The sequence below is a fragment of the Vanellus vanellus genome, assembly GCF_965231255.1.
Source record: "Vanellus vanellus genome assembly, chromosome: 2".
Classification (NCBI taxonomy): Eukaryota; Metazoa; Chordata; class Aves; order Charadriiformes; family Charadriidae; genus Vanellus; species Vanellus vanellus.
In genome coordinates, this window is record NC_138906.1 from 157,254,216 (window position 1) to 157,272,973 (window position 18,758).

General features: G+C 41.8%; 1 protein-coding gene across 1 annotated transcript in view; it reads right to left on the reverse strand.

The window, feature by feature from the left end:
• Positions 1–13,892: 13,892 nt before the first annotated feature.
• ATAD2 (ATPase family AAA domain containing 2) overlaps positions 13,893–18,758 on the reverse strand; it is a gene marked incomplete at its 5' end in the record, with an annotated part of 39,355 nt that continues 34,489 nt past the window's right edge. The window contains 3 exons of the mRNA XM_082499529.1: positions 13,893–14,194; positions 15,703–15,831; positions 18,155–18,279. Coding sequence (XP_082355655.1) covers positions 14,153–14,194; positions 15,703–15,831; positions 18,155–18,279 — 296 coding nt within the window. The 3' untranslated portion in view covers positions 13,893–14,152. The remainder of the gene's footprint in view (positions 14,195–15,702; positions 15,832–18,154; positions 18,280–18,758) is intronic.

An 18,758-nucleotide genomic window follows, 5' to 3' on the forward strand; every position in this document is an offset into this window, starting at 1 on the left:
TCCATCCTTGGAAGTTCTCAAAATTTGGTAAGACCCTGAATCACAGAATCTCCTAGATTGGAAAAGATCTGCAAGATCATCTAGTCTAATCATTAACCTAACACTGACAAGCCCACCACTAAACCATGTCCCTAAGCACTGTATCTGCACTACCCTTAAATACCTCCAGGGATGGAGACTCCACCACTGCCCTGGGTAACATTTCCCAATGCCTGATGACCTTTTCAGTAAAGAAATTCTTCCTAATATCCAATCTGAACTTCCCTTGGCGCAACTTGAAGCCATTTCCTCTTGTTCTATCACCTGTCACTTGACAGAACAGGTCAACTCCCACCTCTCTGCAAACTCCTTTCAGATAGTCAACCCTATCTATCATCTTCACAGTTAACTTTGCTTTGAGCAGGAGGCTGGACTAGATGATTTCCAGAAGTCATTTCTATTCTAATATTTGTCAGCAGGATTTGGGGATGTTTCAGCTTATAACTTAAAGGAGGGCAGCCCAAGCTGCCTGCATAAACAGTCTCTGCAGGTCCCAACTATCTAGTAAAATATCACTGTGTACCAAGTTAACCTTTGTGAAAAGCAAAGCATTTTTATTTGCAACAGTGACCTGACTCCACCCCCCCCGCTGAGTACTGTACTGTACTCCTTAGATGCTCCCGCTGATTTCTGTAGGAGATAATGTCTTATTCTGTGTGTGACAAAGACTGATCCCCCCTCCCCCCACCCCAATCATGCATTCACAGAGCAGATAAACATTGTTTACTGCCAATCAGCCCAGTGACAAGAAAGGTAAAAGATAGGGGACTACAGAGCCTTCCAAGTACAACATGGAATAAAAAGCCAAATCTCGAAGCATGGTCACCCATGAAGTCAGAGAGATGACTGTGTACTCAAGTTACCATGGAGCGATGAAGGATCTTAAAGAGTCAGCAGAGCGGAACAAGTATCTCAGCTCCTGGCACAGGGAGCAGGAGGTTTGCAGTTACCATGTTTAACATGTTCTACTTCACAGGTGCTGCCAGACCAGAAGCACAGCAATAGCCTGATGCTGTCCCACACTGCTACCAGCTCACCTAAATGAAGGCCTTTAATGCAGCAGCAGAGTAACCCTGCAAGAATCACCAAATCTTCCATCAGCCTGGTTCGCTGCTCCCCTGTTAGCCAGGCTGACGCCCCAAACTTTGACTGTGATCCTCACCTCCGTGACTTACTTTCCACCTTTCCTAACTGCTCAGAGCCCTTCTCAAGAGGAAAAACCCCAGTTTGTTTTTTTTCGGTTTTTGTTTTGTTTTGGGTTTGGGTTTTTTTTTTTGCACCTTTTGCCCTGTTCTGCTGGAGCTGCCTATCATGTGAGCAGCTCTTGTAGGAGAAACGCAAACCTCGATGTTCAGTCCTGGCAGGGAAGTGAGAGAGAATTACTGAAAACAGACTACCCACTTTCACTTTTTGTCTTCTCACATACTAGTATAATGGTAGAAAATTAGCACAATAGGATTTATGTGGCAAGTATGTTGTTAACTAAAACACTGCGCTTAAAATTAATAGCTGTGGGGCTGCTTGCTTTATTTTTGCAATAGATTTAAACACCATCAAAAAATCGGATTAGTTCTGTTCTAGAATGCATAGGTAGTTTAAAGCTGCATAAATATCCTAGGGTCAAAATCATACTCTCACTGATTTAAATGAGAACGGGCAATAGAATATTATTTAAAAATACTGTATGTGTTGATTAAAACACATTTAAGAAGCAACAGAAAAGCCTAAAAAAATCACACGGCACAAAACAGGATAGCATCAGAGTTGGGGGAGGAAAAGAATAAGTATTATGTTTAAACCTATCATTTAGAGTAGGAAAGTCAAAATCAGTTTTAGTCAGAAACACTTTGTTAATTTACATTAATGTTTCAAGAACACACTGAACACATTCCCTCATATGAGTAACACCTATCTAACTTACCAACATTAAACCAGTCATCCTCATTAAGAGCATCGATGACTGCCTGAAGTACTGTTACCATAAACAGGTTTTTATTAATGGGATAAAAGCACTAAGAAAAAAAAATATATAATCAGTATTAAACCAGACAGATTTAGTTCATATAACTATATGTTTTAGAAGTAAGTTGTCTTAATTAACTAAGTTGGACATTCTTAGTGAAAACACCAAATTAGTGGCAGTTAATGCCTAACCTTATAGACATACATTCTCTTTGTAGACATCTGCATTGAGTGAAGATACAAAGGTTTTTCAAAGTTAAAAAAGCAGGACAAGTTGTTTTCTATGTAAGATCTCCAATTCAGATTTGAGCATGAGCTCTGCCAAGACTAAAATCTTAACAGACATGGATATGTCATCACAGAAACAATAAATTTAATCTAGTAAGTACAAAAAAAAATAATCATATTTTGCCTTATAAATCCATAGGTTTAAAAAAAGTCATGCTTGAATAAATGTATTCTTAGATATTCTACATATTTACAGTAGATTAGTTAATAATACAGACATGCTGTTTAGAGGAATTTTTAATTAAGTTTTAATTTCCAATCAAATGCAGTTTGACATAAATTGGGAATAACAGGAACTAATCACTATCTGAAAAACAAGAGATTCATAATTCACTATTTTCTAAGAAGATGACAAAAAGTAAAAATTAATACTCTGAGTGAGTGTATGTTGAGATAAAGGACTGATAAAATAAACACTCCCAGATATAATTTATCCCTTTAAAAAACAAAACTCTGCAAACTACCATGATATCAGACAATGAGAATCACTTGCCATTTATGAAACTTATCAAAAGCACAAATGCAAATCAAGATTAGAAGAAACCATTTAAATCAAGGTTCCCTACATGCAGGTTTAAACTGTGATTAAATCACCTATTTTAAACCATTTTTATTTCTCTCAATTATTCCCGTTCCTATATATTAGGATTATTTTTTAATTAATGTATTAGTTAAATGATATCTGGGGGGAGATAGGGGAATACAAAGATTGGTAAGGATAAGCAAGACGAACATGTCTAGTGTCATTATTAAATCAACCAAATTAAAAGAGCCCAGGATACGACTGGGGTGTGGTACTCAAAGAGAATGTTTATGAGAGCGTCCAAGTTTAGCATAAGAGAATAGGCAGGCCTGGAAAACCCATGGGAATAAGATGCATCTGTTGTTGCAGGCAGCCCCAGCAAAATGTTACTGGTTCACTAGCCTGGGGCAAGCTTTTTTTTTTTTTTCCCTTTCCCTTTTTTGACAGCCAAGTACAATATTAGCTTGCTTTTTTTTTTAATTTTTTTTTTTGCCATCATCAAGCTGAGGCCGGGTGAGAATATTTTGTGTCTAGACTAATAAATGTTTGTAAGGATTTTGCAAGACTGGTTTATGGGAACAGAATCCACTTTTTGTTTTTCTGCTGGAAAAAGCAGCATTAAAAGCAAATGAACACCATCATGCATTTGTTTTAAATTGCATATTACAGCACTGCTATTTTGTGTGCAATCAATACATAATTTGGAAGAAAAATGCTTTTAAAATTCAAAGCTATCCCTGAGCAGCTAAGGTTCTCTTGGAAACTGAAGGAGGAGTCTGAAATTATTGTTCTTTTGTTTGCATCCCCCAGTGGGAAAGGCAGCACACAACTAGAAACCACTGTGCTTTGAGGCAGCATGAATCATTAAGAATAAAGATCAACCCCCCTTCATTTAAACATTAGATATTAAAACTGAATGTAGGACAAAGGTAAACTAAACAGACTCTTTCCTTCCCAAGCAGTTATTAGGTTAAATAAAATATCAAAGGGACTATATAAATCTTGTCACTTCTTCTACTGAAATAATAATTAAAAAAAGATACTTATATTTTGCAAAATATGGCCTGTCTAGATCCCAGTTACAAGATTCAACTTAATCAGTGGAAATTACTGGGCTATGCATGGGCCAAAACCTACATTTTCTTTTTAATGTTTGTTTTGGAGGGCGGGGTATCTCAAGATGAAATGGCTGACTGAGCTTTATTTCATTGCTTTGGGTGGAAATGACTGAATCTTTCCACACAAAGTAGTGCAGAGAAGCTGCTCTGGTGCAAAGCAATCTTCAGTCCCAACCCTCCAGCAAGCTTGCACCCTCGGCCCGTCTCTCTGCAGCATCCGGATTTAAATGTTGCCTGGTAAGGAAGAGGGCTCCTGTTCAGTAATTCACAGATAGTAACTTCATGAGGATTACATCCAGAAATAGGATATGTAGTCATATAAAGGAGCATGTATCTGCAAATTCTGCCCTTAGAACTAGCTCGTGCCCATATGCATCTGGTGTAAACTGCAGTAAAAGTATTGCTCGCTCTTTGTCAGTAAGCATGTGGGACCACAGGGTACAGTGTTTGCACTGTCATCATCCACACAAGTATTAATATACTGGAAAACTTTCAAAGCAAAGGATCCTGAAGTAAAATTTCAGTGTCTTCAGCAATGTAAAACTTCTCATTCTCTGAATATTATATAAAATGCTTAATATATATTTCTAAGGATGTGCACATGTGACTATTTCTTTACTACATGTGAAAAGAGTAAACTTACTTTACTTCAATATTACTCTTCTTTCTCATCTCTTCCCCCCTTTCCCCAAAAGAAAGAAACAGCCAATATTAACAAGGCCTTATTTTTCCCCTGGAGGAGCCCCAAAACCAGAGAATTTAAAAAAAAAAAAAAAAAAAAAAGAGTGCTACTTGTCAAGCATCAGCTTTAAAATGAATATTTGTGGACTATAAGATAAAACCCCCAAAGTTGCAAACACTTCAAACACACCAAAAAAGTCTCCTTCCATCTTAAATTATTTAATGAAATAAAAAAAAAAAAGTTCTCTACTCACCCACAAACTCCTCCAACAAATTTAAGTAAAACGTATTAAGAAGTCAAATTTTAAAAACACTCATAAGCTACAAGGAATCAAGCTGTGCGAGTTTGCATCATATTTTAACAGATACCTACAATGCCAGCAGGGATCCTCTACGGGCACCAATTCCTCAAACTGATCCATGAACAAAAAACTTTGGATTTGACAGGTGGACTGTTCAGTGGATGAGGAATCGGTTGGATGGTCACATCCAGAGGATAGTGGTCAACAGCTCAATGTGCAGATGGAGAATGGTGACAAGTGGCGTTCCTCAGGAGTCCGTATTGGGACCAGTACTGTTCAATATCTTCATCAATGACATAGACAGTGGGATCCTGGGCACCCTCAGCAAGTTTGCAGATGACATCAAGGTGAGTGGTGTGGTTGACACACCTGAGGGACAGGATGCTTGTCCAGGACTTGGACAAGCTTGAGAAGTGGGCCTGTGTGAACCTCATGAGGTTCAACAAGGCCAAGTGCAAGGTCCTGCACCCGGGTCGGGACAAGCCCAGTATCAACAGAAGCTGGTGGATGGAGGGTTTGAGAGCAGCTCTGCCAAGAAGGACTTGGGGATACTGGTGGATGAAAAGCTGGACATGAGCTGACAATGAGCGCTGCCAGTCCAGAAGGCCAACCAGATCCTGGCCTGCATCAAAAGAAGTGTGGCCAGCAGGTCAAGGGAGGTGATTCTGCCCCTCCACTCTCGTGAGACCCCACCTGGAGTGCTGCGTCCAGCTCTGGAGCCCTCAGCACAGGAAAGACATGGAGCTCCTGGCGCAGGTCCAGAGGAGGACCACAAAAATGATCAGAGGGATGGAACACCTCTCCTATGAGGACAGGCTGACAGAGCTGGGGTTGTTCAGCTTGGAGAAGAGGAGGCTCCAGGAAGACGTTATAGCAGCCTTTCAGTACCTAAAGAGGGCTTATAAGAAAGATGGGGACAAACTTTTTAGCAGGCCCTGTTGCGATAGGACAAAGCATAATGGTTTTAAACTAAGAGAGGGTAGATTTAGATCAGATATAAGCAAGAATTTTTTTATGAGGGTGGTGAAACACTCGCAAAGGTTGTCCAGAGAGGTGGTAGATGCCTCATCTCTGGAAATGTTCAAGGTCAGGTTGGACAGGGCTCTGAGCAACCTGATCTAGTTGAAGATGTCCCTGCTCATTGCAGGGTGGCTGGACTAGATGGCCTTTAAAGGTCCCTTCCAACCTAAACTATTCTCTGATTCTATGAACTTAAACTGATGTGACACTCCAGGTATGGTGAACCTTTTGTCAGTCCAGATCCCCACTGAGAAGTTTGGAGGACAGAGAGCCATAAGCAGTGCTGAATGCTCCAAAAATTCCACCAAAGCTACAAACATGTTTCACCTTCCTAAGAATTCTACTGAGAAACAGAAACCCCTGAGTTTTCATGCTTGCTCCATCTAGCTCACTTGGCAACTGCTGCCAAGTGCCTAACTACTCCCAATACAGCTCTGATTTGCAGAGCACCCCCAGCTCCAACTGATGTTGCTGAAGGCAGCTGACCTATGTATACAAAGGCAGTATTTTTTTTCCTTTTGAAAGTTTTCTGAAGATAAACTAGGAATCTGGACTCTTTGAAGAAGCACACAGCTGTAACTAAGTCTTCTACAGCCCAGGTAGTAATAATTGTTCTTTCCTGACTCCTTCCCCATTGTGTCCCCTTTACTCTTTTTAGGACGTACAAGATTCCTAGATCTCATTTTGACCTAATTACCAAAACAGAGCCTTACACTATGCACTGAGCCACTAGGAGAGTTTTAAAATCAACAGTGTTTTGACATACGAAGCATGTCTTTGCATTATAACACAGGGAAGAAGGCAATCACGTTAGTATCATGTTTTGTTTAAGCTAACATACCTGTCCTGTTTTGAGGTAACCACAAAATACCTCAATTTTTAGGAAAGTCAAGCTTAGAGACCTCTACCAAGACTCCCTCAGACTATACAAACATCCACTTCCATCTATGAAGTTCTCAGCACCTTTTTAAGGTAACACAATGTTAAAATAATCACACTCCAAACCTATAAACAAGGATTCAAGCCTTAAGCGCTATATAAAACGATTGCCTAATTCACAGTATTCATTGTAAGCTAACAGCTATTTCCCATCCAATATATGTGGTTCATAAGATGCTTTGAAGATTCAAACTGCTGAACACGTGGAACTTCTACCAGAACCATTAGAAAGTTCAAAAGCTCATTTCTGTCCTTCTGTCTGGTGGGGTGAATTTGGCGCTCACAACGCTCACAGAACGATGCTGGCTCTGCCAAAGAGCGAGGGCTGGCGTTATGCATGCCTCATTACACAGTTCTGTCTGCCCACTGTTTAAACAAAACTGCCAGCCTTCAAGGCTTGCTTGAGCAACGACTTCAAATTGTGGGTCCCCTAGCAGCGTGTTAAATTCCTTCAACTCCTAGTGAGACCAATGGATAAGGAAGGTGAGCAACAGACTCCAAAATGCCACCAGGGAAGGCCAAGTTGCACGGAATGAACCTGAAATACCAAACTCACTTTCTTAAATGGCTCCAAACACAACCTGAAGCATGTTAAGTCTGTTCTCTGGAAGCAGAATATACTGAGCTCCTTCAGACCTGTTAGGCACAAGCAGAGGTCGCACTGCTAAAGGATGTTTGCAACATTAAATTCTTTGCTACCTTTGACATCATTTAAGAAGTGCAAAAAGTAGCATATTCAAAGTTCTTTACCATTTTTCCTGAAGTTTCTCTCATCTAGCCACATCCGTTCCTCTTTTAGTTGTCATCAATTTTGCACACTTCTGTGCTTTAGTATGATACTGCCCTTTTTATATTTTTAACGATATAATAAACGTACTCTACGTTCCCGTTCTTGCCCCTTTAGATCGTACCCCTTTTCACTGAATTCTATTGAACTTTAACACTTACTAAGATCTCAAAGCTTTTAAGGATAAAAGAGTGGTACACATCTTCCCTCATGCGACAACAGCAGACTTCTGCTCAATTTGGGCTGATTTCTGAAGCTAGTTAGAAAGGATCCACTGGTAGTAGAGACACTGTTTTATGAAATACGTTACAGTTCACCGAACTCTGAAGAATATGAAAAAGACTTCAGTGGACCTTCTGAAGTTCATTCCAGTTCCTTGACAGAAAGACAACAGAACTGGAAATGAACCATCAGTTAAAGTGATGCAAGGCACTGAATTATGAAATGCCATCTGGCTGGTACAGGATAAGGAAATGTATCATTTTTGGTGGCTTCCACCTCCACAGAAAAAGAAACAACTGTTTATGCAGCGAAGTGGTTTGAATATTTGAGAAGGTCCTGAACTAGCCATAAAAAAATTAAAAAGGGAAAAAAAATAGATAAGATGAATTGGAACAAAGACAATAAATTGGAATTAATAATAATAATAATAATAATAAATAATAATAATAATGATGAAAACATAAGCAATCACATCCCTTTAATAGCTTGAAGAAAGAAGCTGCTTTAATGCCTAAACTGACAATATTAGAAATTTAAATAACCGAAAATCATATACTTATGGGTATTATATTCAACAAAGGTGATGCTACTGACACATAGTGGGGAGATACATGACTAAAACACTAAGATCAATATCGCTCCCTATTTAGGAAATACCAAATAAACAAAAGAAAAAGGGGAAATGGTACTATATTGAAAATTGCATCACTCATTTACACTTGTTTACAAGTCACTGACAACTCAGAGGAAAAACGTCTTGGATATTTACGGATCAATGACCCCGCATTTAAAGTGCAAGGATAGGCAATATTGACCATTAATACACAGAAGAGAACAGCACGTCCATGCACTCAGCTAAAAATGTTCAGAACCTTCCCCCACTCCATGACCCCAAAACTGTTATCACATAGGGCTTAAATTTAATAAACAGACACTGAAAAGATCATTCTGTCAATTTTGCTACAGGCTCAGGATTTCTAAAAATTAGTAAACATAAAAATACTGAATTTTACACCGTGGAATTCTTGACTAGACCTCAGCTTGACAGGTAAAGAGAAACTGATCACCAAAACAAAGATTAGCCATAGCTTAGCTACAAGTGATCGTGCCTTGGTTATACTTATTTTGTGCAAACTGAATAAAATCCAGTGCATGTGTACTCGGTACTTTAAAATTTCCAGTTTCATAAAGCTGGAAAAAATCCTGAACTCGCGCTTGAGAAAAGAATATGACTTCAAAGATATACAACTATTTTTTAAATAAGACTCTTCTAAAGTCACTCCCAAACAAAAGGGTCACTAATCATAACTAGATTAAAAAGTTAACCAAAATTTAATCCTCTCCCTCAGACTACCTAAAAACAAATGGGGGAAAAACAGGGGGGAAGCTCAGGATAGCAATATGCTTAAGTGAAATGCTACAGACTGCTCAGTAAAGCAAAAGACACAAGAAATAATCTTTTCAGTACATTAGGAACAAAAGGAATCCCAACAATAGCACAAAGTCCATTATTTGACAGGAATTCTTCAGTACTGAGAAATCTACAAAAGCCAGAATTGTTCAATACAAAGCTCTAACAGTCTCCAATGATATATTGGTACACAGTGATAAATATTGCCTATTCCAATAATAACCAACAGTGACAAATGACAGCAATTAAGGCTAGACACCAGGACACTGGATCCAGCTAAAGCATGCACAGGTCATCAAGGATGTTTCAAGAGAGGAAATAATACAGAAGACAGTCATAAGAAACATTAAGAGAATAGAAAAGTATGCCTCACAAAGAAAAGCTCTACCTCAAATTGCTATGTTTTACAAAAGCAAGTTTGGGGACAATCATACATTGTGTGTGGGGACATACACATTATCCAAATGTGATAGCAGAGGGCTTTTCCACCTAGCAAATATAGAAGAACCACTAGCCTGAAGTTAAAAGCAAATAATTGCAATTATAAAAAAAGGGCATCTACTTCTAATCGGCTCAGGGGAATTCATTTAACAACACAAGTGAAACAGACTGCCTCGCTGGCGATGTTTAAAGACAGTAACAGAAGCGTTTTCTAAATGATGTATGCTTGCTCAAAGAGGTTGCAATTAGGGCAGTCCTGTAGTTTGCATCACGCAGGTTGCTTTAAACAGGGTTTCGGTAAGTATTCACAAGCTTTCTTTTTTTGCGTGAAATCCTTCTAAGCAAAAACCAACAAAAAACAGACTGCTGGTCAAAAGCAACAGCACAGCTTTCAAAATTCCTCTCTCATTCCTATGTTTAATGGAATATTTGTTTTCATGTAACAAGTTTCATAACAAAATCCACTTTTTATTTATACAATGTTTATATGCACTTTGACATGCCCAATATGCTCTCTGTACATCTTTATTTCAAAAATAAGTGGCACCTATTCCAGCTTACAAACCAAGAGACATCTGAGCCTTTGCTATTTTACATGCCGCTTTGTGCAAAGTAAACTTCTCCATCCTTCCGTTAACTATTTAACCTACCAGAAAGCCCAAGCAGCTCAGAAATAAAGCCCAAGTACCTACCAAATAACGTTCACTACTGCAGATACTCTGAGCCCTTTCAGAGATGCAGAACTGCCTCCATTACGTGGTTTATTGAAGCCGGTGTTGATCTCCAGTGCTGCACATCCTGATCTAGGGGAGAGCCGAGCGTCAGAACGCACCCCAAACCCCAGACACCCCCAGAAGAGTAAACCAGACGTCTTCCCCAACTTTGCCCGCACATACACCCCGCTGTTCCTCCACGCTCGCCCCCGCTCTGACACGCCACGGGATGCGAGACAACTCTGGAGACACAACTTCATGGCTCGTCCGCTGCCTGTCAGTCTGTCCGTCAGCCCCAGCGCAGCCCGCTGACCCCGGGCGGGAACTCGCCAGCTCCTGCGGCCGCACCGGGATTGAACTTCTTGACTCCCCTTTCCCACTGACGAGTCAGGCGAATTTTTTTCCTCCGCCCCTGTGGCGAGCAGAGCCACGCACAGGCTCCCGGCTCCGCGCCTGGCACAGGGCGGAGGAGGGAAGCACACGGAGAGGAGATGGTCCTCGGGAGGGGTTTAACCCCCGGCCCGCAGCTTGGAAGTTACACCCCGGCTCTCCCCCGACCCTGGTTCCCTCCCGGCTGCTCGGAGCCCGCCGCCCCCAGCAGCCGATGACTCCCCCCCGGTGGCGGGGGACCGCGGCGGCCGTTCGCCCGCCACCGCCAGACAATAGGGAGGCGGGCGGGGCGCAGCCGGCCCACCGCGCCCACCCCGCGGGCGGCAGCGGGGCGCCCGCCCCCCGCCGGGCCCGGCTGGGCTCGGCCCGCCCGCCCCCGCCGGCCGGGAGCCGCCCTTGCCCCGGGGGTGGCAGGGGCGCCGGCGCTCCCCCGTCCCCGCCGGGAGATCACCTGGCTCCGCTCCCCCGGGGAGGGGAGGGGAACGGGGGCGGGCGGGGGGCACGCCTCCCCCGGGGACGGGGGAGGGGGGGGGTCGCCCTCCCGCCTCCCGGCGCCGAGAGCCCCTTCTCCGCCCGCGCCAGAGGCGGCGGGAGACGCGAGCCCCTACCTGCCGGCGCCGCTGCGCCTCGCCCCCTCAGCCCGCGCCCGCGCCGCCCGCCTGCCTGCCCGCCTGCCGCCTCCGCTCACGGCCGCGCCGCCATCTTGCGTTTCACAAACTACTGCACTTCTTTTGGGGCGGGGGGGCGGCGGGTGAGCCGGGAACTCCCAACGCCGCCGGCCGCCCGGGCCCTCGCCTCGCCGCCGCCCGCAGCGCCCACTCGCATCCTCCCCGGCGCCTCGCTGCCCCGGGGCGGGTGAGCGGGGAGGCCGGGCAGCGGCGGCCGGTGCCTCAGCCTCCCTAGCAGGGAGCGGGGGCGGAGCCGCTCTGCCGCCGCCCCGCCCGTCAGGCGGCGGACAGCAGCCGGAGGGCGGCCCGGCCCCGCCGAGGATAGCGGGCGGCCGCGGGGGGCTGCCTTGGCGCCTCCTCGCCCCTTCGGTCAGGCGAGGTGCCGGCGGGCGGCGGCTGCGGCAGGGATAGGCCGGGAGTTGCCGGGTGGCGGCGGTGGAGCCCGCACAGCCCGCTCCTCCGCCGACAAACTTGTCGTCCGGAGCTCGCCGGGTGCGAGGGGTAGCGCCGTCTCCAGCCCCGCGAAGGCGTTTTCTTCGACGGCGGCCCCGCGTTCCCCTCAGGCGCCCTGAGCCGCCGCGGGGGGGAAGGACAGTGCCGCGGGCCCCAGCGCCCCAAACCAGCGGGCAGTGAGCGCAGAAGTAACGGCTCTGAGAAAAAAAAAAACAAAAAACAAAAAACCAAAAACCAACCCCTCTTTCTGTTTTGGTTACAGAACTTGGAGAAAGGAGAACCTCTTCCTTTAGTACATACCTAGATATTTTAGTCAATACTTAGTTTTAACTCCCACTGCATACTTCTCAAAAATGTTGTGTTTGCGCATTCATCCCCATTTGGGCTCAGACACTAAAATACGATTGCTTCCCCGAGAAAGAAAAACACTGATGTGGCTTGTGGGAACCATTAATAGTTGGTCATGGAAAAATCAAAATTTATGCAATTATATACAATTTTTTAAAAACCCTGTGTAAATATAGAGTATCTTGTTAAGACTCGTGACAGGAGGGAGTTTGATGAAAGCGTTGAAGAGCTAAAGTTTTGATCCCTGGAATGTTTCTGGTTCCTCATTCTCACCCAATCACCCTGGTCCAGTTTTCCACACAGCCACCCCCAGCAAACCCCCACCAGCCCCCATCCCATCAAAAACCAGCAACAGCACCCCAGGTGGACATCAAGTTAAGGAAAAACAATGTTAATTCCTTTATTAGATTTCCAATGTAATATGTTACATTAAAATGTAAATTTTCAATAGAATTTTTCTTCCTCCTCTGTGCTTAGCCTTTGCCATATAACCAATACACCAAGAGCGGGATAAGTTTGCTCACATGTAGTTCTTATTTTAAAGTCTTATGATGCATGCTGTTTTTTAAGTGCAAGGTTGTTAATGATCAAAATTATTCTGTGATTAAAATAGAGCAGGACCCCCCCCCCCAAGGCAATTCATTTTTTATTAATACCCATCCAAACAATACAGATAAAAGAAAAAATTCTGCATAGTACACAAATGTTTGGACAAACACCCTAGAAAGAAACAAAAAAAGAAAACTAAAACATACCTAAGAAACCAAACACATTGCACAGTTAGTCATTCAGTATCACTGGGCGTTGTGTATGTGAGGTGACACAACACAACAATTTATTGTGCCACATATTTTATCACAACTGATATAAAATTTTATTCTCATACATAATTAACTTTGCCTATCTTATTCTCAATTTAAAAAAAAATCTCTGTCAAATTAACTAAGAGAAATTTTCTTTGCTGGTTTAAAGAAGCATAAATCTTCAAATCAGGGTATTGCTTTGCTTTTACTTAAATATATTTATCACCAACAATATATTCACTTTTATGTAATAGAGAGAGGTAATTCTCTCCAGGTAACTAGAAAACTATTTACAATTGAATTCCAACTAGAAGGCACCTGACCTGCAATTAGCAATTTATATTAAAATGCTATTCTCCAGTATCAAGAAGATTGTCATTATTACAAGCAAGACTAAACTTTACCTTAGAAAGTTACAGTAGTAAATCTTGCTTTGTTTCAAGTTAGGGTTTTTTTTGACAGACAAAAATATGCCACAGCAAAGGTTCTTATGTTTGTGGAAAGCATGCTTCTTCCACGTATTTTCTTTAGGCTGTTAATTCTATGAAAGCCACTTGAGGTGCTATCAGGTAATTAAAAAAATTACCTCAGAACTGCATTAAGAGGTTTCTAAAGGATTTACTTTCCATGTACCAAAGGTTTTAAACTAAATCTCGTTTTATGTAATATGCAATGGACTATACAGCACCACAGACTACCAAAACGTATTCCCACAAGCTGGAAAACGATGATAAAAGTTTATCAAGTTTTCAATTGTTTTCTTTTAAAGAGAGGTACTGAAATTATCTGGGAGATGTTCAGACCTGCAGCGTTACAAAGCAGTGACAGCAGTAGGTCACTTAAAATATATATATAGGACAAAAATATCAAAAGCAGTTAAAGGACTTTATTTGCGCTTTCTTAATATATTTTAGGATATATTTCTTTATGTATATTTGTATGTATAAATATATATGTAGAAGTAATCTTTATTGAATTATGCACAGATAACAGCATGCAGTGAAAACATTACAGAGTAGAAGTCAAGTATGCTGAAATCAAGTATCACTGAGCACAACTGAAGGCTGCAATTTCTTTCTTCATTTCCTAATAAGAAAAAGACAAACTTTTATTCATGCTGACTGCTAGTTTAAGAACCCTGTTTATTTCTTCATAAAAATAATAATCTGTACATATGTACAGTTGTTAGTTAACATTTAGCAAATAGGTGTGCTACCACCATCACGAAGTCTTTCTATAGCCACTAGCTTCAAACACATCCTTACGCATCCCAAATAGAGAGCAGGCTAGAGACACTACATGGGTCTGTATCAAGAGACTATGGATCTGTATCAACAGTGGTTTCAACAATTAGAAAGAGGAGACAGTTCCTGAAAAGCCGCAACTAAAAGCTGGAAACATTATTTTCTGCACTTTGAATAATTACTTGTCAAAGTCTATCTCTTCATACAGTAGAGCTTGCACCTGACCAACTTGCACAGTCACTCTGAATAGGAGATAAGGTTTTTTTGTTAAACCTAAAGGTAGAAGTAGAAAACAAAGAAATCAAGTCCCTCTCAATTTAAGCATTAAAAGTCACAAAAGCTCAGAAGCCCTGAGATAACATAAAAAAATCTCTTCTTATGCTAAAACATGTCATTATACTAGATGAGAGAAGGGCACATTTTTGAGGAACGACCTCCCTGAATCCAAATAATCCTCACTGTTGCACAATCCAAACAGAGCGTCCATTCTAACTCTTTTATCAGATGTGCAAGAAGAGATCAAGATGACCAGGGCTGAGGAAAAGAAGCTTCCTCTTTTTTAAAGACAGACTGAGAGGCATAAAGAATTTTACCTACTCTCAGACACAAACATCTGAAAGACAAATGGATTCAAGGACCTTGAATCTGAAGACTGAATACCCAACCTATCTAAATCGACTCAATACTGGGAATGCCTGACTGGGACCATGGGTGCCTCTGGAAGATTTCTGCTGAGTTCTGACAACTCTGAAATCCTCTCCTAGAGGAAGCGATCAGAGAATTTGGCTCATTAGCATTAAACTGTCAAGGCAGAAATCTCCCCATATGTCAAATTAAAGATGCTCGAGCCATGCTAGTTAAAGAGAGTTTATGATGAGACTAGAGGAAAGTCTCAAGCTCTTGTTATGTTTCATACTTAATTTCTTTTCAAGAATGGAACAACTACTGGACAAAGTATTAGCATGTCTGCCTGCCTGCAGGGGGAGAAAGAGGACGCGTCAGACTGAGAAAAGCACCCTCCTTTCATAGCCCCCCACCCCAAAACAGATTCTGGTGAACGACTATTGACAGACTGAGGTTAACTGCTTTGAGAGAGCTGTGTGGGTGGACCTATTGTCTTCAAGTTCAAGCCTTTTCCTGCTGAAACTGCCAACAATTATGCCAAATAAACAATGGTTTTGCAATATGGATAAATGTCTTCCAGACTGAAATGAAAAAGTCTTGTAACACAGGCAACTAAGCAGTAAAGAGTAATGCTAAATAAGCGTGACGCCTGGAGTGCACACATACATATGCATAACACACACATGCATAACAGTGACAGAAAGTGCTATAAGACAAAGAGTTTACCTTCAATAATTCGGTTTTGTCATAATCTTCCCGATGCTGGTAAATGCACTGACTTAGAACAGCATAGAGTTTTTCCAAGTGAAATATATTGAAGTTCTTAGTTATCACAGTGACAAAATGCAACAGTTGCTGAGGAAAAAAAATGGAAACTACAAGTTTAGAATAGCACAAGATCCTTTGAATAGGCTCTTTATGTTTTCAGAAGCTAAACAAAACAACAATACAACACAAGTGACATCATACTTTCTTATACTGTACAATAAAATGAGTGACACTTCAGAGAACAGATTAAATACCTCACAAGATTTAACTGAAGAAAATTAATTTTTCATACTTCAGAGAAAAGGAAGGCTTAAATTTCAGACAGTATTTTATTACTAATCAATCTATCACATCAACAATTGTAATTGCGAATCAACTGCTTCCAGAACAGCAGGGAATGACACAATCCACTTTGTTGTAGAGTTGCTGCCACAGCAAAGCCACTGTTGTGTTTCATTAGAGAAGCTGTTGCTGCAATGCAGGGCACTGTAAAATGGATCTTTGGAAGCCAGGCTACAGAGCTAGATACAGCTGTGCCAGCTCCGTAGGTGCTCACCTTTACCCATTAGCTGAATGGGTACAGAGCCTGCAACTCTGCTGGCAGAACACACGGCTCAGGTGCCTGAAGCAGATCAGGAAGCAAAGTTAGATCAGTTAGCTCCTACCTTTAAACTGAAGAGTGACTCTGCCTTTAACAAATTACCAAAGATGTGAAGGTGATAATCTCTGGGAAAGCAATGGTAACAAGCTAGTAGCAGCACCTTCTTCCACTGCTGTGGCTGTTCACAGCCTCACACAGCACACAGATACCGAAGATGTAGCTTAAGAGAGCAGCCATACCAAATGAAAGCATTACTGCCTTGCAACTGCATGTCATCAAACTCTACCTCCCTCAGATCAGCTAGCACAAAATTTGAGTATTGCCCTCAACTTCATTCTACACAGCATGCAGATAAGACACAAGAAAACCATGCAGCATGCTTGCAGCTGCTGCAAACAGAAAAAGTAGGAGGTGACCAAGGCGTATGGTCAACATCCTGTGTGAAACTATTTCTAATTGCTGCCACATAGATAACTGCATGCTCTTCTAAATGTTTGTAAAATTCTAGGCCTATTACCAAACAAATAAATTAACAAAACAAAGCAAAAAAAACAATCCCGAACAAACCCAAGCAGCGACATTTTGGAGGTTCACCTAGCTTATTCACTGCAGATGGGTTCCAAAGAGGCTCTCTGGCACGAGCAGCTAGTTCCAATGGCACCCATGTTAATAAAACAAGTTTTCTAAAAGACACATTTCATGATGGTAGTTCTCCCCATGGCTGAAACGTATATATGGGCTCTATCGTACTATTTCTGCAGTGGGCAATAACTTCAGAGCACATGCTATTAGCACTCCAACCCTATGAAAAACCTACGTGACTTCTCTACATATACAGGTAGACATGAACAACAAAATCACCTGAAATCTGCTTCCTTAGGAAGCCAGCTCTAAAAAGTTAGTTTCACCTCTACAAATTAGGTCACAGCTTAAAAATGTGACAGAAATTGTTTTGACAAGCCCCTTCACCAAAGGGGATTCCTATCTGGTCACATTCTTCCCACAAAGGGGAAACATCCATGGGAAACACGGAAACACTCCCTTTCTCATCATGGCAGGTAAAGAGCAGCTCTCCTCTGCTCTGGCCAACCTCCAGGACTCCAACCTCGCAATTTTCCTAATTTTCTTCACTGCAGTATCCCCTGAAGATCAGGTCCTTGTTCCAAGCTCTCCAGTTCATGCAAAGGAACCTTTTTTACCCCCTGCAGCTAAGCCCATTTTTAGCCCTTTCCCCAGCTGTAGCCTAGGATAGCAACTTCTCTCCTACAAGGGACTGGAAAACCCTTATAACACTGTAACTGTATGAATGCAAAATTCTAACACTGGATTTTGAAAGAATTTCAGAAAAGTGGGTATTAGTATTTTATCCATTATAAGCTTCAGGTCAACCTGCTAACCAAGTCATCAGTGCTAGAAATAAAGGTCCTTTTCAGGTTCCTAATAAATGAAAACATGCAGAAACCAACCCCCCCAAATCCATTATAAAAACTGTTAAGACATTAATAACCAACAGTACTAGCAGGTTGTTAGTGAGCTATTTTAAAATTCAACAAGCCCTTTTAAATTAATAATTAGGAAGAGAACCCAGTCTCCTAAAATTTAGTTCACCAAAAGCAAGAGCAGCAGTCTACCCCAGGTGTGGAAACACAACAGTCATAGTTCATTACAGGTTGAATTATTTCACAAGCTATAGATCCTTCCCTTAATTTGTTTTAATTGGCATTGGTTAACAATTGACTTAATTTACAACTGTACACGTAGCAAGAAAATGTCCTACTTCGGTATTAACAAAATTGAAATGAGACTTACTTTGAGCTCACAGTAATCCACAATCACTGGCTGCGTGAGGATTTCCGTTGCTTTCTCAGGACACACCAGCTGTTGCTCTTCTATCCAAGAACGTCTCGCACGAGTCATACAGTGTACCCACGAATCTGGAAAGACACAAATTTCTTAAGTCAGGACTTCTCTTTATCTGGAATACAGTATCAGTGAAGTATGCTGTACCTGGAATACAGTCTCTCTCTGCAATGACAGAGACAGAACTGCTACCATTTTTTCACCAAGAAATGCTTGACTTTTACATTCTTTCTGGCAAAAGTCACTGCTCTATAAAAATTAGAAACTCGGACACAAAAGAAAGCATTAGAGAAAATGGCAGGGTAAAACCAGGAAAAAAAAAAACCAAAACATAGTCACATTGCCATTACAGCACTGCACGGTAAAACTCCAAAGTAATTTAGGTTAGAAAACACATCTTACATTGCAAACATTAGGACTTTAAGTCTTCTATTCCACACATGACTCTGGCTCCACACTGCTTGAAGTACAGCTTTTTAACTTAATTGTTTTTTAATTAGATACCATTTGAAAAACAAACTTCAGAATCAAAAAACCCAGCAGCTGCAGAAAA